Source organism: Oncorhynchus mykiss, chromosome 7 (genome assembly GCF_057628025.1).
Source record: "Oncorhynchus mykiss isolate SJ-2025 chromosome 7, ASM5762802v1, whole genome shotgun sequence".
NCBI classification, from domain to species: Eukaryota; Metazoa; Chordata; class Actinopteri; order Salmoniformes; family Salmonidae; genus Oncorhynchus; species Oncorhynchus mykiss.
The window spans coordinates 32,799,243-32,824,747 of record NC_143028.1 but is presented as its reverse complement, the minus strand read 5'-3'; the positions used below and the strand labels follow the sequence as shown (position 1 = coordinate 32,824,747).

The following is a 25,505-nucleotide window of genomic DNA, read 5'->3' as shown; positions in this document are numbered from 1 at the left end:
CACTGCCACAAAAGGACCAGCTGACATGTCAGTGATTCTCTCGTTAACACAGGTGTGAGTGTTGATGAGGAAAAGGCTGGAGATCACTCTGGCATGCTGATGTAACGGATGTGAAACGCTAGCTTAGTTAGCGGTGGTGCATGCTAAATAGTGTTTCAATCGGTGACGTCACTTGCTCTGAGACCTTGAAGTAGTAGTTCCCCTTGCTCTGCAAGGGCCGCGGCTCTTGTGGAGCGATGGGTAACGATGCTTCGTGGGTGTCAGTTGTTGATGTGTGCAGAGGGTCCCTGGTTCGCGCCCGGGTATGGGCGAGGGGACGGTATAAAGTTATACTGTTACATTGATGCTGTTGACCCGGATCACTGGTTGCTGTGGAAAAGGAGGAGGTCAAAAGGGGGGTGAGTGTAACGGATGTGAAACGCTAGCTTAGTTAGCGGTGGTGCGCGCTAAATAGTGTTGCAATCGGTGACGTCACTTGCTCTGAGACCTTGCAGAGCAAGGGGAACTACTACTTCAAGGGCCACGGCTTTTGTGGAGCGAGGGGTAACGATGCTTCGTGGGTGTCAATTGTTGATGTGTGCAGAGGGTCCCTGGTTCACGCCCGGGTATGGGCGAGGGGACGGTCTAAAGTTATACTGTTACACTGACTGAGTTTGAGTAACAGACTGGAAGCTTCAAAAGGAGGGTGGTGCTTGGAATCATTGTTCTTCCTCTGTCAACCATGGTTACCTGCAAGGAAACACGTGCCGTCATCATTGCTTTGCTCAAAAAGGGCTTCACAGGCAAGGATATTGCTGCCAGTATGATTGCACCTAAATCAACCATTTATCGGATCATCAAGAACTTCAAGGAGAGCAGTTCAATTGTTGTGAAGTAGGCTTCAGCGTGCCCAAGAAAGTCCAGCAAGTGCCAGGACTGTCTCCTAAAGTTGATTCAGCTGTGGGATCGGGGCAGAATTTGAGGATGGCCTGGTGTCAAGAAGGGCAGCAAAGAAGCCACTTCTCTCCAGGAAAAACATCAGGGACAGACTGATATTCTGCAAAAGGTACAGGGATTGGACTGCTGAGGACTGGGGTAAAGTCATTTTTTCTGATGAATCCCATTTCGAATTGTTTGGGGCATCCGGAAAAAAGCTTGTCTGGAGAAGACAAGGTGAGCACTACCATCAGTCCTGTGTAAACAGTAAAGCATCCTGAGACCATTCATGTGTGGGATTGCTTCTCAGCCAAGGGAGTAGGCTCACTCACAATTTTGCCTAAGAACACTGCCATGAATAAAGAATGGTACCAACACATCCTCCGAGAGCAACTTCTCCCAACCATCCAGGAACAATTTGGTGACGAACAATGCCTTTTCCAGCATGATGGAGCACCTTGCCATAAGGCAAAAGTGATAACTAAGTGGCCCAGGAAACTCCCCAGACCTTAATCCCATTGAGAACTTGTGGTCAATCCTCAAGAGGCGGGTGGACAAACAAAACCCCACAAATTCTGACAAACTCTAAGCATTGATTACGCAAGAATGGGCTGCCATCAGTGTGGCCCAGAAGTTAATTGACAGCATGCCAGGGCGGATTGCAGAGGTCTTGAAAAAGAAGGGTCAACACCGCAAATATTGACTCTTTGCATCAACTTCATGTCATTGTCAATAAAAGCCGTTGACACTTATGAAACGCTTGTAATTATACTTACGTATTCCATAGCAACATCTGACAAAAAATATCTAAAGACAGTGAAGCAACATACTTTAATATTTGTATCATTCTCAAAACTTTTGGCCACAACTGAAAATTGTGAAGGAGAAGTCCAGTGGCTACATCAATCAGGCTGGTTCCCAGAGTAGCCCTCTACAAGATCGTTACCAAATCCCATCTTCATTAACCATCTCCCTGACCACCTTACTCTGATCAAGCCATGAACTGTCCCTCTCTATCTTTGGAGGATCCATGCACTCAGACTTGGCCTCTAGTGGTTGACCTAGCCATCTATAGCTAGGCTACTTGTGATCATGTATTGCTTATTCGTTTTTTATACTTTTGATACGCTTGACATTATGAAAAGCGCTATAGAAAACATCAATTATTATACCACAGATGGTTTATTTAGTTTAGTAGAGCAAAAAAGCTCTGATGAAGGCCAAGAGGCCGACAAGTAAGCTTCAATAAAAAAAGTGATACTAGCAAGAGCAGTGTACAGGTTTCTTTTAACGTATCTATCTAATTGTTTCCATGCACCTGCAACAAGATAGCTCAGATGTGCGAGTGCATTTTTATATTGAAAGTAAAACACACCAACAGTTTATTACAAACAAGAAACACTTTTCATTGAGAAAACAGAAATCCACTTTTGGTTAAAAACAGGAATTCACCAAAAACAGTAGAAAATGAATAAATTAATAGCTATACATAAAATACATTCTCCCGCCTCAACATCTGGACCTTTGTGGGAGGGAGAGGAGCCCACTTCTTTTTAACCCCCCTCCAGCTCACACTCTTTCACATAGATCCTGAAAATACACAAGATGAAGTACAACATTAACCAAACATCAACCAAGCTATTGTTGTGCGAACTTTCTGTAGCTGGACTGACTCATACTCTATCAAATTTGGGTGCCAAGGTGAAACAGTAATGAGTGCATCTTACCATTAATTTCAACCTAATAGGGGTGTATACTCCTAACAGTTGCAGTGTGTTCCGTTTTGTAACGAAAAACTAGCATTTCTATTGGACAGGTTCAGCAAACAGGGAGCGACCTACCTGAATCTGTCCAATAGAAATTCTAGTTTTCATTGCAAAACAGATCGATTTGCAACTTTTGGAGTAACGATTACAATCCTATGTGCAATGAAACTCGCTAACTAACTAGGCTAATGTTAAATATGAAGTTGTCGCTCAACAGCAAGTAACCAAGTAGCTAATGTTACTGTTCAGTTACAACTTCTAGTCCTAGCTACTAAAGCATATAGCTAGTTAAATGCACGGCAGGCAGTAGGCTGCAAATCTATTTTCAAATATGAATGATGGGATGGTCGATCAGAAACTTTGCTATTCACCATCTTCCAAGATGTTTTGCTATATATATATATATATATATATATATATATATATATATATAGTGTCTTGCGAAAGTATTCGGCCCCCTTGAACTTTGCGACCTTTTGCCACATTTCAGGCTTCAAACATAAAGATATAAAACTGTATTTTTTTGTGAAGAATCAACAACAAGTGGGACACAATCATGAAGTGGAACGACATTTATTGGATATTTCAAACTTTTTTAACAAATCAAAAACTGAAAAATTGGGCATGCAAAATTATTCAGCCCCCTTAAGTTAATACTTTGTAGCGCCACCTTTTGCTGCGATTACAGCTGTAAGTCGCTTGGGGTATGTCTCTATCAGTTTTGCACATCGAGAAACTGACATTTTTCCCATTCCTCCTTGCAAAACAGCTCGAGCTCAGTGAGGTTGGATGGAGAGCATTTGTGAACAGCAGTTTTCAGTTCTTTCCACAGATTATCGAATGGATTCAGGTCTGGACTTTGACTTGGCCATTCTAACACCTGGATATGTTTATTTTTGAACCATTCCATTGTAGATTTTGCTTTATGTTTTGGATCATTGTCTTGTTGGAAGACAAATCTCCGTCCCAGTCTCAGGTCTTTTGCAGACTCCATCAGGTTTTCTTCCAGAATGGTCCTGTATTTGGCTCCATCCATCTTCCCATCAATTTTAACCATCTTCCCTGTCCCTGCTGAAGAAAAGCAGGCCCAAACCATGATGCTGCCACCACCATGTTTGACAGTGGGGATGGTGTGTTCAGCTGTGTTGCTTTTACGCCAAACATAACATTTTGCATTGTTGCCAAAAAGTTCAATTTTGGTTTCATCTGACCAGAGCACCTTCTTCCACATGTTTGGTGTGTCTCCCAGGTGGCTTGTGGCAAACTTTAAACAACACTTTTTATGGATATCTTTAAGAAATGGCTTTCTTCTTGCCACTCTTCCATAAAGGCCAGATTTGTGCAATATACGACTGATTGTTGTCCTATGGACAGAGTCTCCCACCTCAGCTGTAGATCTCTGCAGTTCATCCAGAGTGATCATGGGCCTCTTGGCTGCATCTCTGATCAGTCTTCTCCTTGTATGAGCTGAAAGTTTAGAGGGACGGCCAGGTCTTGGTAGATTTGCAGTGGTCTGATACTCCTTCCATTTCAATATTATCGCTTGCACAGTGCTCCTTGGGATGTTTAAAGCTTGGTAAATCTTTTTGTATCCAAATCCGGCTTTAAACTTCTTCACAACAGTATCTCGGACCTGCCTGGTGTGTTCCTTGTTCTTCATGATGCTCTCTGCGCTTTTAACGGACCTCTGAGACTATCACAGTGCAGGTGCATTTATACGGAGACTTGATTACACACAGGTGGATTGTATTTATCATCATTAGTCATTTAGGTCAACATTGGATCATTCAGAGATCCTCACTGAACTTCTGGAGAGATTTTGCTGCACTGAAAGTAAAGGGGCTGAATAATTTTGCACGCCCAATTTTTCAGTTTTTGATTTGTTAAAAAAGTTTTAAATATCCAATAAATGTCGTTCCACTTCATGATTGTGTCCCACTTGTTGTTGATTCTTCACAAAAAAATACAGTTTTATATCTTTATGTTTGAAGCCTGAAATGTGGCAAAAGGTCGCAAAGTTCAAGGGGGCCGAATACTTTCGCAAGGCACTGTATATGTGTGTGTGTTACATTTTATGTAAATTCCATAAAATCCTCAAGTTTCCTGTAGTTTTCTGGTAAACTTTTAAATATACCCTCCCCTTAATCCCAATAAACATTCCTTGGTAAAAAAAAAGGGCAATGATAAATTATAATATATATATGTATGCTTGTCATTAGACCAATTATGATAAACAATCCAACTGATGCCAGCATTACCTTATTCATTGTATTAAAGCACATGGAATCATCCTGGTGAATTATCCTAATGGATTCCTTGTTGATCGTTTTAACAGCTTCTTAAAGCTTCATGCCACTAAAATGTATGATTAGCTAATTTGTAAATGGCCAGTACTTAAGCCTCTATAGAGCCTGTTTTGACGGTTGTCTTTTGTCCGTGTCATGTAGGTCGTGTCAATGAAGCAGGCCTGGTTTCAAATACGGTGCTTTCAGAAAATATTCAACTCCCTTGACTTTTTCCACATTATGTTGTGTTACAAAGTGGCAAAAATGTATTTAATAGTTTCTGAGCTACAAATACTCCCCCCCCCCCAAAATTCTAAAATGTGTTAAAATATATATATATATATATATTTGTAGTAATACTAATTAGATTCAAGTATACATTCAGAATCACATTTGGCAGCGATTACAGCTGTGAGTCTTTCTGGGTAAGTCTCTAAGAGCTTTGCACACCTGGATTATACAATATTTACACATGATTCTTAAAAAATATATATTCAAGCTCTGTCAAGTTGGTTGTTGATCATTGCAAGACATCCCTATGAAGCCCACAAGCCTCACAAGACTCGTCTGAAGGTCCCCGTACCAGTTTAAAAAGTGAATGGAAGTACATATATGGAGAGAGTTTAGTGCCTAAAACCAGGAGATCAATATAAATATAAAAATTCCTGACCTTTCTTATATCTCTCAGATATAGGACAGACACTTCAGAACAAACTTCATTTTGATTATGTTGGGACTATCTGTTGTTCCATGTTGTGAATCTGTTATTCAATGTGTTTCTATTGGCTAATAGCAGTAATGTCATCGTAAGGGGTCTAAAAATTAAAAATAATATAGCTAAATGATCCTTGGTATGACCAGCATAAAACAATTGCAAATGTTAGCTTAGAACGCTCTCCTCCCCTGGCTTGTGTTTTAGGTTATTATACTGCTGAAAGGTGAATTTGTCTCCCAGTGTCTGTTGGAAAGCAGACTGAACCAGATTTTCCTCTAGGATTTTGCCTGTGCTTAGCTCTATTCGATGTATTTTTATCATAAAAAACATCCTAGTCCTTGCCGATGACAAGCATACCCACCATGCTTGACAATATGAAGATTGGAACTCCGTGATGATTGTGGACTACAGGAAAAGGAGGACCGAGCACGCCCATTCTCATCGATGGGGCTGTAGTGGAGCAGGTTGAGAGATTCAAGTTCCTTGGCGTCCACATCACCAACAAACTAACATGATCCAAGCACACCAAGACAGTCGTGAAGAAGTCACAACAAAACCTATTCCCCCGCAGGAGACTGAAAAGATTTGGCATGGGTCCTCAGATCCTCAAAAGAACTTACAGCTGCACCATCAAGAGCATCCTGACGGGTTGCTGACGGGCTGACGGGACATTTCTAAGTGACCTCAAACTTTTGAACGGTAGTGTGCATATTTAGACAGATGGTATTATGGATTAGTAAGGGTTTTGGGGTTGACAGTTTGTACAATAGGGTGTGTGGGAATAGTTTATGGATTATAGATTGAAGATAATGTGTGGAAGAGGATATGCTATGGAACTAACACTACAGGTTTGGGGAAGAAGGATGTTTGGAGAATTTGGAAAAGTATTGTTGCTGTTTAACGTGCACATGTAACATAAAGCTGTTTCAACAGCTGGAGCATCAAACACCAGCACCATTCATTATTCATATAGAGACGTGCTGTGTAGGTATACATGTGTGTGTCCTACCCAGAAACAGGTTTGAACAGGAACACACACACACACACACACATACACACTATAAGTGTTTGAACAGGAACCTGGAGAGCTGAGCTTATAGACAGCTGACTCTTATTTCCAGACTAGACGCTAAGGTGCTCAGTTTAGTCGAAAACACTTCATAGAAATGAGTAAACCTATACGGGATCGGTGTCCCTAAACCGGGACGGTTGTTGCGATAATGTGCGATAATGTGACTGGAAAACATTGTCTACAACAGCCAACTTTCTGAGACATAGAGATGTCTTATATGGGCAGAAAGCTTAAATTGTTGTTAATCTAACCGCACTGTCCAATTTACAGTAGATATTACAGGAAACAAATACCATGCTATTGTTTGAGGACAGTGCACAACAACAAAACACTTTTATCACGGGCAACTGGTTCGATACATTGACATCTGAAGGTAAATATGTACTTACATTCAGTAATCTTGCTCTGATTTGTGAGGGTCCCAGAGATAAAATGCAGTTTAGTTTAGTTAGAAAAAAATCTATTTTTAAATTAAAATTATATATTTATATTTTTATACTCTAAAATGAAGAATCAAATGATCCATGGTATGACCATCTTAAAACAATTCCATATGTTAGCTTAGTATGGTTGTTTTACCTCCATTGTGGAGGTCACTAATGAAAGAGTTGTCAAGCGCCTCAGTCACACACACGCGCACACACACACATACAGAAAAACACACAGACACACGCACAGACACAATGCTAACTGCGAAAAGCTTACGGGGAAGTGTCTGGAGTGCAGTGTGTTTGTGTTCAGAAAGGCGAGGAGCTGTATTTCTCTTAAAGTATAGTCTCTGTGTGGTTTAAAGTTCACAGAGAAGAAACAATTGAATCTTTCTTCTTGTGGTGAAGATATTGAGATGGATTGAGATAGAAGCAGTGTAATAGATCAGCTCTATTAGCTCCCTCCTCTCCTCTCTGTCTCCCTTTCTTGCATGCACACGCAACCATGCATGCAGGCAGGTAGGCCGCATACAGGCAGGCACACAGGGATGCACGCCTGCACGCACAAGTACACATATTCACACACGCTGTTCATGTTGATGGTGCCTCTTTGACTGTCTCCATAGGCGAACCCTTTTTGGTTCCAGGTAGAACCCTTTTTGGTTCCAGGTAGAACCCTTTTGGGATCCACGTAGAACCATCTGTGGAAAGAGTTCTATATGGAACCCAAAAGTGTTTTTCAAAGGGTTCTCCTATGGGGACATTCGAATTACCCTTTTTTTTCTAAGAGTGTATTGTAGATTACTGGGATAGAAATAGAAACGGCTACAGCCCCCTCATCTCGCCCACGTCACTTTATATACTTATACCCAACGCCTCTCCTCCCACACACGTCCCTTTTGCTCTCTGGCCGCAATTTAAGATCCAGCAGGTTCATTAGAGTAAGTGTTTCTCTCTTAAGTTCATTAAGTCCAGAAGTGTGTAGGGGGAGTTGAGGAGAGTCGGGGAGTGTGGTAACTTTCAAGCATTCAGATTCCCAGAGTGCCTATTTTTTCCCCTCCCTATCTTGCCAGTCTCACTCAGTCACACGCTACCCCACCCCCTCTCAAACCACACCGGTCTACTTACATTTTAGTCATTTAGCAGACGCTCTTATCCAGAGTGGTTTACATGGGCAATTAGGGTTAAGTCCTTTGCTCAAGGGGACACAAACATCTTTTTCACCTAGGGGATTCAAACTACAGCGATCTTTCAGTTACTGGCCCAGCGCTCTTAACTGCTAGACTACCTTCCGCCCCATCAATGCACATTTTCTGCATCACACTCAACTGGCACTGTTTATCTCTGGGCTCCCATAGAGGACTGTTTCATTAAAGACATGCTCTGGAACTTTGGCGACTAGTAAGTCTTTTTAAAACTGTCGCGTTGGGCTGGATTTGTCAATGTGTAGTTTATAGATGCATAATCTATGAGCAGAATTAACTTCTTCGAATTCGTGTCCCTTCCATGGGACGGTTGAGCAAACGTAGGCTAATGCGATTAACATGAGGTTGTAAGTAACAAGAAAACTTCCCAGGACATAGACATATCGGATATTGGCAGAAAGCTTAAATTGTTGTTACTCTAACTGCACTGTCCAATTTACAGTAGCTATTACAGTAAAATAATAACATGCACAATTTTGAACATGAAAAGTTATTAATTAACAAATTAGGGACATTTGGGCAGTCTTGATACAGAATTTTGAACAGAAATGCAATGGTTAATTGGATCAGTCTAAAAGTTTGCACATACACTGATTCCATCTAGTGGTCAAAATCTAAATTGCACCATGGCTGGAATAATACATTATGGCCTTTCTCTTGCATTTCAAAGATGGTACAAAAAAATACAAAATAACGGTTGTTTTTTTCTTTGTATTATCTTTTACCAGATCTATTGTGTTATATTCTACTACATTCCTTTCATATTTCCGTAAACATCAAAGTATTTCCTTTCACATGGTACCAAGAGTATGCATATCCTTGCTTCAGGGCCTGAGCTACAGGCAGTTAGATTTGGGTATGTCATTTTAGGTGAAAATGGGAAAAAAGAGGCTAATCCTTAAGAGGATTGCATTGATGTCTTACCTCAATTAGCCATACAATCCCTGGTTTGAAAGTGACTATCAGGAGAGATAAAATTGTGGCAGGAGAGATGAGACTGTGGCAGGAGAGATGAGACTGTGGCAGGAGAGATGAGACTGTGGCAGGAGAGATGCAAAGGTAATACATCTTGCTATAATACTATAGCTGTTGTTCGTCTGTTTATACTACATGTACGTATGTAAGGCAATAGGACTTCTCCATTCTTGTGTGTAAAGCCATATCAAATAACCTAGCTGCATCTTTACCCTCCATTTTAAAGATTCTCCGGTACTTAAATACCTTTTCGCTAGTAGTTCTGAAAGTAGCGGTCATGAGCCAAAAATGGTCCCAGAAATGTGTCACATATGTGCAGATATGGACACCACGTCATTGCTCTCTCTCGCTCTGCTGTGTGGGCATCTTGCTAGATGTCACTCAAATGACAAGGAGCTGAAGCTCACTAGCTAAAACTCAAATTGCTAGGGGGCTGGCCCATGTGGGGGAAAATATAGGTAAAATGGAGCCGGAAGCATCCAGAAACCAGTCACTTTCAAACTAGGGATTTCATGGCTATTTGAGGTAAGACATGAATTCTGCTCATAGATTATGCATGTGTGAACTACACATTGACACATCCAGCCCAACGTGGCAGGTTTACAAAATACTGACTAGTCGCCAAAGTTCCAGAGCATGTCTTTAATGAAACCCTCCTCTAAGGGAGCCCAGAGAAATACAGTGCCAATTGAGTGTGATGCAGAAAATGTGCATTGATAAACATGACAGATGGCTTGTGTGTGTGTGCTTGCGTCTGTGTGCATGCATGTTTGCGTGCCTGTATACGTGCGTGTGCGTGTGCGTGTGCGTGTGCGTGTGTGTGTGTGTGTGTGTGTGTGTGTGTGTGTGTGTGTGTGTGTGTGCACATCCATGTTCAAATATTCATCATGATGTGATTCATCAGCCCAAGAACATAATGTGAAGATAAAAATCGAAAAATCATGACTATCACAACAAATCTTCATATTAGTGTTATTTAAATGCATTTATCTCTTTGTGGTTGGTTGGTTGTTTGTGAGCTAATGTAAACAGCACGGAAACAGAACAACAGTTCTAGAAGGCTGCATTGCAAACAGGTATGACAAAACATGCATTCATACTGCTCTAATTACGTTGGTAACCAGTTTATAATAGCAGGCACCTCAGGGGTTTGTGGTATATGACCAATATACCACGGCTAAGGCCTGTATCCATGCACTCCGCGTTGCGTTGCGTTGTACATAAGAACAGCCCTTAGCTGTGATTTTATTGGCCATATACCACACCCCCTCAGGCCTAATTGCTTAAATATACAGTTATTTGTTTGTACGAAGCAGTATACAGCTGACAAGGAAAACTGATGATTGATGAGTCCATGTAGTGTGATCTTAGTCTAGATAATACTACATGATTGCCACTGAAGGCATGACTGTGTGGTGCTGGAATATTTTATATGCAGTATGTTTTATATATATATATATATATATATATATATATATATATATATATATATACACATGTGGCCAGTAATAAGACTATGGAAATAATATTAACAAGGCCTATCAAGGTGTATATTGTCTGACTCCGATAGATACATAGCAATGTGTAAGCAAGACTCGTATAGAGTTATAGGAATATAGTATTAAGTGAGGTCTGAGAATGGAATACTAGAAGCAAATAGGATTCATTACATAGTAAAAATCAAGTCAAAATGTGTTGGTCGTATGTACACAGATTTACTGAAGTTATCGCAGGTGCAGCAAAATGCTTGTGTTTCTAGCTCCACCAGTGAGCCTACGGCTTTCCATACTCAACAGTGAGTATTATCCAAAATAATACCTAGCAATACAAACAATACGTAAATAGTCCAAAAACTGAAAAGAAAATAATAAAAATGCACCTTTGTAATAAAGTATTAGGCCTACATGAATAATCGCGTTTGCAGATTTAGGTAAACTAGCCTACTATTAGTAATGTGATGAGTCGATTGGATAGTCATAATTTAGGATAATAATATCCTATAACTCCATCATTGTTCGCAAAAAAAAAAAGATGTTCAATGCATTTGGCGTAGGGCAGGCCTAGGCTTCATCCGATATGTTTCTTTCTTTCTTCGCGTGGGAGGAATGTGGCCTTTTATGAACACATTTCATCTAGTTCTACCATACTTTATATATGACTGGAGGCATTAGCAGAATATTGAAGGGTAGCCTACTCTGACGACAGTGACAAACTATCAATAAAAATGTCATTGTCCATATAATCGACCTATGAGAAGTGGAGACACAAATATAATATGACTTCCATCTAAACTGGAGGAGGAAATTATTGTCCAAAAACAAACTTTTAAGTGGCGCTGACCCAACAATGATAAATAGTGAATATGCACAGTGCGCAGTCACCGAGGATATTGCCGATGCTCTCCCCTGGTGCTAGTAAGATAGGCTATACTGTTGTTCGCTCAATGAAGTTGGGAATCTTAAGAGACTAAAAGACAGAGTAGTCTTTTCATGGTCTTCTTTTTACAGCAATAACCTTTTGCTTTCCACTATGTTTTCCCGCAATTGTATTTTGAAATATTGCATATGCCTGGTTTGGCCTCTTTTCACAGACAGTTGCAACTCAACAATAATTTACCAAAATTGTGTGCGCTGCATTTCCTGCGATTTAAAACAATCCAAATATTTAAATATCTTCTGTGGCCAAATCATGCTTTAGTAGCCTATTTGTAATGAATCTATGTATTTTTTTTATTTGATTTAAAACGTATGCTTCCCCTAGTCTTATGGACGTAACTGCACAACCTGCATTTGCTATTTGATGACATTTTGTTTTTGTGGGCCGTTCTAACAAACAAACAATTCCACACATATATTAGTAGGCTATATGTAAAGACCAGATTAAATTCAGAATAGTCTGATGGGTGAGAATATCATCAAATTCTTGTGAAATTGTGAATGAGAGACTGATGAAGTGTATGCAGCCTGCGCAAGACGCAGAGCAGAGCTCATGCCTTTCATGCAACATTATGTGGCCTTAGAATGTATTAACAATCAAAACATATAGCCATAATGTTTGTATTACAATTAAAATTGTATTAATAGCTCTAAATTACGCATATAGGAGGAACTGTTTCTTCGTTAACCGGTCAATACAATACAATATTGCTGGGTTGCAGGCATTGGTTCAATACAGAATGGCCGAATGTGCGCACTCCCTTGGAAATCTTTGGAGAAAATATCCTTTCTATTTATTCAGCTGTATTCAATTGTATTCTTCATACTATAAAATAATATAAAATAATGCCTCGGAATTCAACGCTAATCTTGTCTGCTAAACTAACAGGTGTAGCCCACAGCCATATGGAGCTATGTGTTTCCCGCAAATGAGATTTTTAAATGTTATACAATCAGAAGCCTTTTGTCTCTCTCTCTCAGAGCACACATCAAGTGGCTCACTCATCACAGCAGGGGCCACTTGCCAGCGGAACAGGCCCCGGCGAAACAGGCCCCCGGGGCTGGGCAGACACTATCATTAGAGGAATCATGAGGATAATGCTCATTAGGACGTTTTGAAACTTTTGAGCGAAGTGACCATGTAATGAATGTTCAACTTGCATGACAGAAATTACAAATGTAACTTGCGCAGTCAGGTCAAATGGTCGCAAAATGCCAAATGGTTGCAGTTTGGACGACCCGCCCCTTGTCGTAATATTGTAATCAAAGTTGTGTCAAAATTAGTGGCCTGATAGGTTTCAGCAAACTACTAGCTAGCATTATCAATCTGTTATTAGCCTACCTTAGCGTAGGCTATATATTGGGATGATGCACTTTTGGATTTCTCTTGAGGTCGGCAGTATTTTTCCTGATCAACTTGTGGGAGCAAACGCTGTCTTCTCCCATGGGAACATTGCATTCGGTCTTGTTTGAATCTGCACTATACGTAAAGTGGCTCCAAACATCTTCCCTTTTTCTACCGGGAGCTTTTACCACCAGGAGAGTAGCCATGGCATGTGTCTTATATGCATCAGTGATTTGTTTCCTCTAGATTGCAAGTAACACTGAAAAGATCTCAATCTTGCCCAATCCATTTACTAGTCAGATTTTAGTCACAGGGATAACTTAGTCTCGTCTCGTTTTCGTTAACCCAAATGCAAAAGGATTTTGGGTCGTCATTATTTTAGTTGATGACACTGCAAGCCACTACAGCTGTTGGATGATATGAATAGGTACTCAGTCAGGACCTCTATGGTTAACTTAATAGAGCTCAGGAGAAATTCTGAAAGCCATTAATGCCTGTGTAATGACTCATGCAATAACTGAAGCACAGAACAATTGGATGAATTGGTCTCTGAATTGGTCTCTGATATGTTTCGATAAGATTATGAAGTCGATATTGCTTGACAGTTTTCCTCTTTCCTCTTTGTCTTTCAGGAATCTACTAGATAAAGACACATTCTCCAAATCTGACCCATGTGAGTATGACTCAACCTTTTATGTGCTCCTTCCCTGTCTACCTTCCTTCCTCTCTCCGTCTATCTGTCCTTCCATGCCTCCATCCCTCCTTCCCTCCCTCCCTCTTTCCCTACCTCCATTCGTCCACCCCCCCCCCCCCCTTCCCCATCCCTACCTCTCTGTCCCTGCATGATAGTTGACTTGAGGAGTAGATGTTAGCTTTGCCTTTAGCCTCCGTCTGTTGTTTGCTCAGTGTTTTGGAGCTAAAACTTTTGTATTCATCTGCGCTGTTCAATCTGCCAGCATCTATTTCTGATAGTCTTTCTGCCCTGTATGTCTCGCTTTCTCTTTCACAATCTCTATTTCTCTCTCTCTCTCTCTCTCTCTCTCTCTCTCTCTCTCTCTCTCTCTCAATCTCACTCTTTATCTCAATCTCAATCTTTATCTATCTCTCTCTCTCTCTCTCTACTCTCTCTACTCTCTCTACTCTCTCTACTCTCTCTCTCTCTCGCTCTCTCTCTCTCTCAATCTCACTCTTTATCTCAATCTCACTCTTTATCTCTCTCTCTCTCTCTACTCTCTCTACTCTCTCGCTCTCTCCCTCTCCCTCAGTGTGTGTGCTCTACACCCAAGGAGTGGAGACCAAGCAGTGGAGAGAGGTGAGCATACACACGCAAACACACACACACACCCACACACACACACACACACACACACACACACACACACACACACACACACACACTTCTAAAGTTCAATGATTCCCTTGCAGTGGGGTATTGACTGTTTGTGAGGGAAATAGCTTCTCTTTATTTTTGTCCTTTTTTTCAAATACCAATCAATTTAGCCCAGTGCTGACATTTAAAAGTTTAAACTTTAGGATTAGTTTTGGAATAAATGTAGCTTTAACTCTTCACACACCCACCTCTATACTCAACATATACAAGCCACAGCGTGAGATTCAAAATAGGACAAACTCATTACTGTAAGAACCTTTCTGTGTGTGTGTGTGTGTGTGTGTGTGTGTGTGTGTGTGTGCGTGCATAGGGGGATGATATGTTTATCCAGAGCTGTTTAGTGGAGATCTGACAAGCTTGACCTTTTCAAGCCTTGTACCGTCTGATTTGCCTGTCTGTGACATCCTAGCTGTACACTCCAGGCGAGAGAACACGACCAGTTCCCACTGCCAGTGTCTGTGTGCTACCATACCAATCGCTGCCTGTGTAATCGCAGTATAAGTTCCGCAAAGGGAGAAACTCAAAGTTCCCACCTTTTTAAGTAAGTGACCAGGTGACAGTCAAGGATAAGGTTGAGGGGGGCTGTCCTGTGAATCAGAACCCCCCTCTAGTGCTGCCAGTGTGTTTGCCAGTGCATATGTGCTGGACGTCTGTTCAGACAGTTTTGAGAAATATTGAGCATCATAGCATAAAGAACTTACTCTCAGTACACTGATCACTCTATCTATTACTACAATGTGTCTCTGGGAACACAGGACTGGCAAGACAGAATAGAGCTAGACCGAGGAAGAAAGAGAAATTGATAGATCCGTTGCATGGAGAGAGAAAGAGAAAGTGAGGGAGAGAGAAAGGGGGGGTGGGTGATAAAGAGAGAGAGTGAAATAGAGAGGAAACAGAAAAGCCATGATGACACACATCCAAATGCTACAATCCTCAACACCCTAATTCAGCTGCTGAACAGAAAAACACCCTCAGAGAAGAACATCAATGAAAGCCAATAGAGGGGATGCAGTGTTCTATTACTACAAACTGCCTATCGGAAGACAGAACTCTACCCTGTTATCACAGTGTCACTCTGTCCCTGGTTCTGCTAGGGACAAGGAGGTTGGGGGCACCTTAATAGGGGAGGATGGGCTCGTGGTAATGGCTGGAGCGGAATCAGTGGAATGGTATCAAACACATCCAACCCACCATTTCCAGGTGTTTGATACCATTTATTTGCTTTGTTCTGGACATTATTATGAGCCGTTCTCCCCTCAGTAGCCTCCTATGTGTCAGATGCAGGGATTTCAACTGGTTTAGACTTTACTGTGAAATGCTAATGAGACCTCCGCAACAATGCAGAGTTGAAAAATAAAATAGTAACACAAGACGAATAACATAAAATGCATGAGAATGGAGCTATATGCAGGGAGTACCAATACCAGATCAATGTGAAGAGGTTAGAGGTATTTGAGGTAGATATGTACTTCAAGGCAGGGTAAAGTGACTAGGAATCAGGATAGATAATAATAAGGTATTTGAGGTAGATATGTACATTAAGGCAGGGTAAAGTGACTAGACATCAGGATAGATAATAATAATAAGGTATTTGAGGTAGATACTGTACACACACCATATTCACACTCACTAGAGTTTGCTGCTCTGAAAGTAAAGGGGCTGAATAATTTTGCACGCCCAATTTTTCAGTTTTTGATTTGTTAAAAAAGTTTGAGATATCCAATAAATGTCGTTCCACTTCATGATTGTGTCCCACTTGTTGATGAGTCTTCACAAAAAAATACAGTTTTATATATTTATGTTTGAAGCCTGAAATGTGGCAAAATGTGGCAAAGTTCAAGGGGGCCAAATACTTTCACAAGGCACTGTATATACACTATACAGTTGAAGACTCCACTTAGGTTGGAGTCATTAAAACTCGTTTTTCAACCACTCCACAAATTTCTTGTTAGCAAACTATAATTTTGGCAAGACGGTTAGGACATCTACTTTGTGCATGACACAAGTAATTTTGCAACAATTGTTTACAGACAGATTATTTCACTTATAATTCACTGTATAACAATTCCAGCGGGTCAGAAGTTAATATACACTACGTTGACTGTGCCTTTAAACAGCTTGGAGAAATTCCAGAAAATGATGTCATGGCTTTAGAAGCTTCTGATAGGCTAATTGACATAATTTGAGTCAATTGGAGGTGTACCTGTGGATGTATTTCAAGGCCTACCTTCAAACTCAGTGCCTCTTTGCTTGACATCATGGGAAAAACAAAAGAAATCAGCCAAGACCTCAGAAAAAAAATTGTAGACCTCCACAATTCTGGTTCATCCTTGGGAGCAATTTCCAAACGCTTGAAGGTGCCACATTCATCTGTACAAACAATAGCATGCAAGTATAAACACCATGGGACCACGCAGCCGTCATACCGCTCAGGATGGAGACGTGTTCTGTCTCCTAGAGATAAACGTACTTTGGTGCGAGAAGTGCAAATCAATCCCACAACAACAGCATAGGACCTTGTGAAGATGCTGGAGGAAACAGGTACAAAAGCATCTGTATCCACAGAAAAAAATAGTAATGTATCGACAAAACCTGAAAAGCCGCTCAGCAAGAAGCCACTTTTCCAGAACCACCATAAAAAAAGCCAGACTACGGTTTACAACTGCACATGGGGACAAAGATGGTACTTTTTGGAGAAAAGTCCCCTGGTCTGATGAAACAAAAATAGAACTGTTTGGCCATAATGACCATCGTTATGTTTGGAGGAAAAAGGGGGAGGCTTGCAAGTTGAAGAACACCATCCCAACCGTGAAGCACGGGGGTGGCAGCATCATGTTGTGGGGGTGCTTTGCTGCAGGGGGGACTGGTGCACTTCACAAAATAGATGGCATCATGAGGGAGGACAATTACGTGGATATATTGATATATTGAAGCAACAGCTCAAGACATCAGTCAGGAAGTTAATGACCCCAAAGTTGTGGCATAATGGCTTAAGGACTACAAAATCAAGGTACTGGAGTGGCCATCACAAAGCCCTGACCTCAATCCCATAGAAGATTTGTGGGCAGAACTGAAAAAGTGTGTACGAACAAGGAGGCCTACAAACCTGACTCCGTTACACCAGCTCTGTCAGGAGGAATGGGCCAAAATTCACTCAACTAATAGCGGGAAGCTTGTGGAAGGCTATCCGAAATGTTTGACCCAAGTTAATAAATTTAAAGGCAAAGCTACCAAATACTAATTGAGTGTATGTAAACTTCTGACCCACTGGGAATGTGATGAAATAAATAAAAGCTGAAATAAATATACTATTATTCTGACATTTCACATTCTTAAAATAAAGTGGCGATCCTAACTGACCTAAAACAGGGAATTTTTACTAGGATTAAATTTCAGGAACTGTGAAAAACTGAGTTTAAATGTAGTTGGCTAAGGTATATGTAAACTTCCTACTTCAACTGTGTATATATACTGTATATAGTTCTGGTAGCCTTTATTGACTGTTAAGCAGTCTGGCAAATTAGCAATCTAGCTATTTAGCAATATGGCAGTTTAGCAGTATGGCTATTTAGCAGTCATGGCTTTGGGCGGGTACAAGCTTTCTCGAAGCCTATTGGTCCGAGAGCCTCTGTTACTGTTTGCCGGATGGTAGTAAGGTGAAAAGTCTATGGCTTGGTTGGCTCAATTCTGTGGCCATTTTTGGCTGCCTGGTATAGAGGTCCTGGATGAAAAGGAGCTTGGCATCAGTGATGTACTGGGCTGTCTGCACTACCCTCTTCACGACTCCTCGGATGTGTGTGGACCATGTTAGCGTCTTGATGTGGATTGGGGCTTGCTCTCCCTTTTTTCTCCTATAGTCCACAATCAGCTCCTTGGTCTATGACCTCCTCCCTGTAGGCTGACTCATCGACGTTGGTGATCAGGCCTACCACCCTGAGGGGCCCCCATGTTCAGCGTCAGCGTTGCGGAGGTGTTGTTGCCTACCCTCACAACTTGAGGCCGGGCCTTTAGGAAGTACAGGATCTTGTTGTAGAGGGAGGGTTTCAGTCCCAGGGTCCCTAGCTTGTTGATGAGCTTGGAGGGGACTATTGTGCTGAATGCTGAGCTGTAGTCTACAAACAGCATTTTCACATAGTTCACATATTTACAGAAGTATGTAGACACCCCTTCAAGTTCGGTTGAAACATTCACTACCGAGTTCCAAACTGTCTCTGGAAGCAACGTCAGCAGAAGAACTGTTCATCGGGCTTCATGAAATGGGTTTCCATAGCCGAGCATCCACACACAAGCCTAAGATCACCATGCGCAAGGCCAAGCGTCGGCTGCAGTGTTGTAAAGCTTGCTGCCATTGGACTCTGGAGCAGTGGAAATGTGTTTCTTTGGAGTGATGAGTCACACCTCACCATCTGGAGAACGCTACCTGCCAGAATGCAGGATGAGTAACGGTCTGGGGCTGTTTTTCATGATTCAGACTAGGTGCCTTAGTTCCAGTAAAGGGAAATACAATGACTTCCTGGATGATTCTGTGCTTCCAACTTTGTGGCAACAGTTTGGAGAAGGCCCTTTCCTGTTTCAGCATGACAATGCCCCCGTCCCCCGAGCGAGGCCCATACAGAAATGGTTTGTTGAGATTGATGTGGAAAAACTTGACTGGCTTGCATAGAGCCCTGACCTCAACCCCAACGCCGACTATGAGCCAGGCCTAATCGCCTAACATCCGTGCCCGACCTCACTAATGCTCTTGTGGGTGAATGAAAGCATGTCCCCGCAGCAATGTTCCAACATCTAGTGGAAAGCCTTCTCAGAAGAGTGGAGGCTGTTATATCAGAAAGTGGGGGGACCAACTCCATATTAATGGCCATTGAATGAGATGTTCAACGAGTAGGTGTCCACATACTTTTGGTCATGTAGTTTTTCCCCCTTCAGGTGTGAAGTGCAATTGAGACTGCGTCATCTGTGGATCTGTTGGGGCGGTATGCAAATTGGAGTGGGTCTAGGGTGACTGGGATGATGGTGTTGATGTGTGTCATGACCAGCCTTTCAAAGCACTTCATAGTTACAGATGTGAGTGCTATAGGGTGATATGATAGTTGTTTAGGCAGGCTCTTGGTAACAGGGACAATAGTGGTCCGCTTGAAGCATGTTGGGATTACAGACTGGGACCAGGAGAGATTGAAAATGTGTGTGAAGACACTTGCCAGCTGGTCAGCGCGTGCTTTGAGAACAAGCCATGTTATTCCGTCTCTGATTGTTAACCTGTTTAAACATTTTGCTCACACTGGCTTGAAAAAATTACGGAGGGAAAACTCTCCTGGTAGATTAAAGGGTCTGCAGTTTACTATGAGGTGTTCTTCATCAGGTGAACAAAAGCTTGAGATTTCCTTCACACTTGAAGCAGCACACCATTTGTTATTCATGAGAAGAAAAAAAACACACTCCTTTCAACTTCCCTGAAGACTCTGAACGATCCTGCCGCTGCTCGGAGAATCCACCGTCATCATCGAGCCATCGTTTCAGTAAGACAATATTGCAGCTCTTCAAATCTCTCTGTCAGGAGACTCTAGATCGAAGCTCATACACCCCCCCCCCCCCCCCTCCAATTATTATAATAAATAATAATATACAGTATGTATTTATACTTTTTTTAATGAACTAACTCCGGCTTTTAACCTACTCTTGAAAGTTGTAACAGTAGAATGCACAATGCACAATGCAATTTCGAAAATTGGGTAGGGCATCATCAATTCCTCTTGTTGTGTTAGTCATTGCATACCTTCGAGAGCTACAGTGCCTTGCGAAAGTATTCGGCCCCCTTGAACTTTGCGACCTTTTGCCACATTTCAGGCTTCAAACATAAAGATATAAAACGGTATTTTTTTGTGAAGAATCAACAACAAGTGGGACACAATCATGAAGTCGAACGACATTTATTGGATATTTCAAACTTTTTTAACAAATCAAAAACTGAAAAATTGGGCGTGCAAAATTATTCAGCCCCTTTACTTTCAGTGCAGCAAACTCTCTCCAGAAGTTCAGTGAGGATCTCTGAATGATCCAATGTTGACCTAAATGACTAATGATGATAAATACAATCCACCTGTGTGTAATCAAGTCTCCGTATAAATGCACCTGCACTGTGATAGTCTCAGAGGTCCGTTAAAAGCGCAGAGAGCATCATGAAGAACAAGGAACACACCAGGCAGGTCCGAGATACTGTTGTGAAGAAGTTTAAAGCCGGATTTGGATACAAAAAGATTTCCCAAGCTTTAAACATCCCAAGGAGCATTGTGCAAGCGATAATATTGAAATGGAAGGAGTATCAGACCACTGCAAATCTACCAAGACCTGGCCGTCCCTCTAAACTTTCAGCTCATATAAGGAGAAGACTGATCAGAGATGCAGCCAAGAGGCCCATGATCACTCTGGATGAACTGCAGAGATCTACAGCTGAGGTGGGAGACTCTGTCCATAGGACAACAATCAGTTGTATGTTGCACCAATCTGGCCTTTATGGAAGAGTGGCAAGAAGAAAGCCATTTCTTAAAGATATCCATAAAAAGTGTTGTTTAAAGTTTGCCACAAGCCACCTGGGCGACACACCAAACATGTGGAAGAAGGTGCTCTGGTCAGATTAAACCAAAATTGATCTTTTTGGCAACAATGCAAAATGTTATGTTTGGCGTAAAAGCAACACAGCTGAACACACCATCCCCACTGTCAAACATGGTGGTGGCAGCATCATGGTTTGGGCCTGCTTTTCTTCAGCAGGGACAGGGAAGATGGTTAAAATTGATGGGAAGATGGATGGAGCCAAATACAGGACCATTCTGGAAGAAAACCTGATGGAGTCTGCAAAAGACCTGAGACTGGGACGGAGATTTGTCTTCCAACAAGACAATGATCCAAAACATAAAGCAAAATCTACAATGGAATGGTTCAAAAATAAACATATCCAGGTGTTAGAATGGCCAAGTCAAAGTCCAGACCTGAATCCAATCGAGAATCTGTGGAAAGAAGTGAAAACTGCTGTTCACAAATGCTCTCCATCCAACCTCACTGAGCTCGAGCTGTTTTGCAAGGAGGAATGGGAAAACATTTCAGTCTCTCGATGTGCAAAACTGATAGAGACATACCCCCAAACGACTTACAGCTGTAATCGCAGCAAAAGGTGGCGCTACAAAGTATTAACTTAAGCGGGCTGAATAATTTTGCACGCCCAATTTTTCAGTTTTTGATTTGTTAAAAAAGTTTGAAATATCCAATAAATGTCGTTCCACTTCATGATTGTGTCCCACTTGTTGTTGATTCTTCACAAAAAAAATAACGTTTTATATCTTTATGTTTGAAGCCTGAAATGTGGCAAAAGGTCGCAAAGTTCAAGGGGGCCGAATACTTTCGCAAGGCACTGTATTTATAAATTGTCAGAAAATGTCCAGATCAACTAGCCCATGTCAGACAATTTTTTTTGTTGCCCATAGATACTGTATGCATTTTTTCTCACTCAAATTCATGAATACACATTAGGCATGGCAAAATGTATAGAATTGTAAGAAAATGTGCTTTAAAACTGCAAACATTTCTTTGCCCCCCCCCCCCCATGACAAAATGTGTAGAAATTGCAGGAAATAAACTTTAAACCTAGAAAATTATCTCGTCCAACAAGAACAGTTTGTGTCATAGACATGGCTCGGGATGTTCCCCAATACTGGAAGGGGGGCCCCGAGTGACACATTTTGGGAACCCATGTCTTAACCTCAAGGGATTTTATCCTGCATGATTAAATAAAGGCTAAATGAGGTTAATCTCTGCATTTAGAGAGGATGCATTGATTGCAAATGTCACCAAGAGTAATTACAAAGTAAACACACAGAATCCCAAATGGCAGATCAGTTGTTTACTCCGATTGGAATAGCAATGGAAAAAAAAATGCCAATGAGGAGGCGTTGTTCACATTACACATTGTTATTATTTAATGAGTCTGTACGTCAGGAGATTAGAGCTGTAAACCCACAGCTATGTATCTTGTAAAAAGGTCATTTATTTCCATAATGAAAAACAATTTGCATCATCTGAACAGTTCAAGTAACTTTGCTAATGTGTCCAATTTAAGTTGTTGACTTCTCAAAGTTCGAACCACTTCTTGTCTCCAAATACATAGGCAACAATGACTCTTGGGACTCCCTTAAATAGTACAACTGAAGCCCCTCTCTATTACATCTTGTCCTCCAACTTCAGAGAATGGAGACGTTTTAACCTCAATCCTCTCTAGCTTTTATAACTGGCCCTGTTTGGAAAATGACTAGCTTTCTCTGGAGTGTGAGCCAGGCAAGCACGGTTGGGAAATGGCTGTTTTATTCATGCATTATCAGAGAGGCTAGGTTTCTCTTCCTCTCTATTTCTGTCTTTCTCTGTCGCTCTCTCTCGGTTTCCTCTCTCACACCTTCCCTTCTCCCTCCATCTCTCTCTCTCTCTCCATTTCTCTCCCTCCCCCTCACTTTTCTCTCTCGCTTTCTGTTTCCCAGTCTGAATAATTCATGGATCAACACAAATAGCTGTGAACAAACTGCAGCCCACCTCTGGGCACAAGCCTCTAGAGTCTACCGCATTCAACTACTGGGTTTCTACACCACACAACCATAATGCTGCTGTTTCACCACGCTGTACACTTGTTAAGGGCTTCAGATGTCGGCCCCGTTTTACTCAAAAACCAGACTGAAACAGTGATTTTTTTTCCAGTAGTTTACAAAACATTTATTGCATGTGTCCCAAATGGCACCCCATTCCCAATGTAGTGCACTACTTTTGACCAATACACCATATAACCACTGTGCTGCCTCTCTGTACTTGTTTCCCCTTACATTACAGACATTGGCCCATTTTACACGACCACTGCAGACGGCACTGCCTCCCTGTTAAGGGATGTAGACAGACGTTGCCCCAGTTTGACTCCGAAGCAACCATATTTCAGCAGTTTATTTACAGTCTCAATTCATGTGAGATCAATGGGTGTACTTCACCCCACTGTATCTCCTCCTAGAGAGTTGCAATCAGAATCAGACCCCTTACTGGGCGACATAGTCTTTGTTTCAGACATGTTTAAATGTGTAGTCAGAGAATCCCATTACCATATTGGCTTACCAGGTCTCCATGATTGAAACCCGTATCTTACAGCAGCTATATTTAGAGAAGGGGTTGTAACCCCTACCTTATATTTAGGATTCCTCCATGGGCTTTACCAACAGTGTCATGTCACTCACACTGTCCTCTTTCGGAACTAGGTGGGGTGTGTGATTGGGTGACTTCCAAGCTTGCTGGCTTTTTTCCTGGATCTGCAGCCGTTCGTGTAGGAGTGAGAATTCCAGTAATTAACTGGGTTTAACCCCCCCGCCCATCTCCCCCCTCTCTTTCTCTTTTCTCATCTCCCCCTCTCTTTCTCTTTATTCTCTACTCCCCCTCTCTCTTTTCTCATCTCCCTGTCTCTCCCTTTTCCTGGTCTCCGGTGCTAATTCCGCCTCTTTCTCTACCCCATCTCTCGTACTCTGTCTTTTCATGCCTTTTGCCAACTCTGCCCCTCTGTATCGCTCTCTCTCTCCTCCCTCTCACCCTTCATCTCTACACTCTCTCGCCAAGCCCTCTCTCCTTCCCCCTCTTCGTCCCTCTTCTTCCCTCTTCCTATTCTTCTCTCCCTCTCTTCCCCTCCTTCCTCTCCTCTCCTCTCCTCCCCCCTCCTCCCCCCTCCTTCTCTCTCTCTCTCTCTCTCTGGAGGGTGAGTTGAGGTGATGAGTGGGCGTTCTCTGCCTCAGTAATTAGAATGGGAAAAAAGAGACGAGACAGGATCAAGGAAACACACTCACACAACAGGAGTGTGTGATGTGTTGGTATTCACGGGGTGATACTCCTAATCATCCCTCTTCTGTCTCTCTCTCTCTCTCTCTGACAGGTGTGTATGTGTCGGAGAGAGAGATAGATATGTATAATGCTGAATAATGCTTCCCCCCCCCCCCCCTCTCTCTCTCTCTCTAGTTTGGGAGAACAGAGGTGATTGACAACACTCTAAACCCAGACTTTGTCAGGAAGTACATCCTGGACTATTTCTTTGAGGAGAAGCAGAATCTACGCTTTGACTTGTGAGTGATTATTTCTTTTAAACACCGGCCCTGATGAGTCCCCACATGACAACCCTCCCTCTGTTCCCTTTCCTTCTCTTTCTCTGTCTGTATCACTGTCTCTGTATCTTTCTCTTTCCCCCTCTCTGTGTTTCCCATTCAATTCAATTCAAGAGGCTATATTAGCTTGGAAAGTGTAGGGACTTACATTGTCAAAGCAAACATGAAGAACCGTATTGGGGCGGCAGGATAGCCAAGTGGTTAGAGCTTTGGACTAGTACCCGAAAGGTTGCAAGTTCAAATCTGTCATTCTGCCCCTGAACAGGCAGTTAACCCACTGTTCCTAGGCCGTCATTTAAAATAAGAATGTGTTCTTAACTGACTTGCCTAGTTAAATAAAGGTCAAATAAATTTTAAAAAGACACGTTCCATTATACTGTAGTGACTATTCTGTTCCTTGTTGGCCTCATGTTCACACCGAGAGGAATCCTAGAGACGGTTTCCTCTCCTTTCGAATGGTGTTTAGTCATCAATAGTAAACATCAGACAGACACGATAGTGGTTGGCACACAGCTGTCTCATTCTCTCACACATAATGTATCCAGGAGGAGGTAGTGCAATAACAGGGCTAGGATTGGATTTTGGAACGAAAACTATAACAGCAAATGGCTGGGCGATGATGGAATATGGCGAGCTAATATAATATTCACAGAACATTATGAATCATATCTTTTGGAGTTTTAACTGTGAACAGTTAGTTATAGTGATCTATGACTTCTATGATAAAAACGTAGGGAGATAAAAACACGTGGCTTTGGTTTCAATCCTCAGCCAGTCCCATCCAGCGAGAACAGAGGGGAATGGAGGA

The 25,505-nt window shown here is 41.8% G+C and overlaps 1 protein-coding gene across 2 annotated transcripts in view; it reads left to right on the top strand.

Moving 5' to 3' along the window:
* Positions 1-25,505, top strand: part of LOC110527714 (copine-5) — a 192,855-nt gene that overhangs the window by 31,924 nt on the left and 135,426 nt on the right. For both annotated transcript variants that reach the window (XM_036983207.2, XM_036983206.2), the window contains exons 2-4: positions 13,774-13,814; positions 14,407-14,453; positions 24,555-24,658. In XM_036983207.2, the coding sequence (XP_036839102.1) occupies positions 13,774-13,814; positions 14,407-14,453; positions 24,555-24,658 (192 nt within the window). The remainder of the gene's footprint in view (positions 1-13,773; positions 13,815-14,406; positions 14,454-24,554; positions 24,659-25,505) is intronic.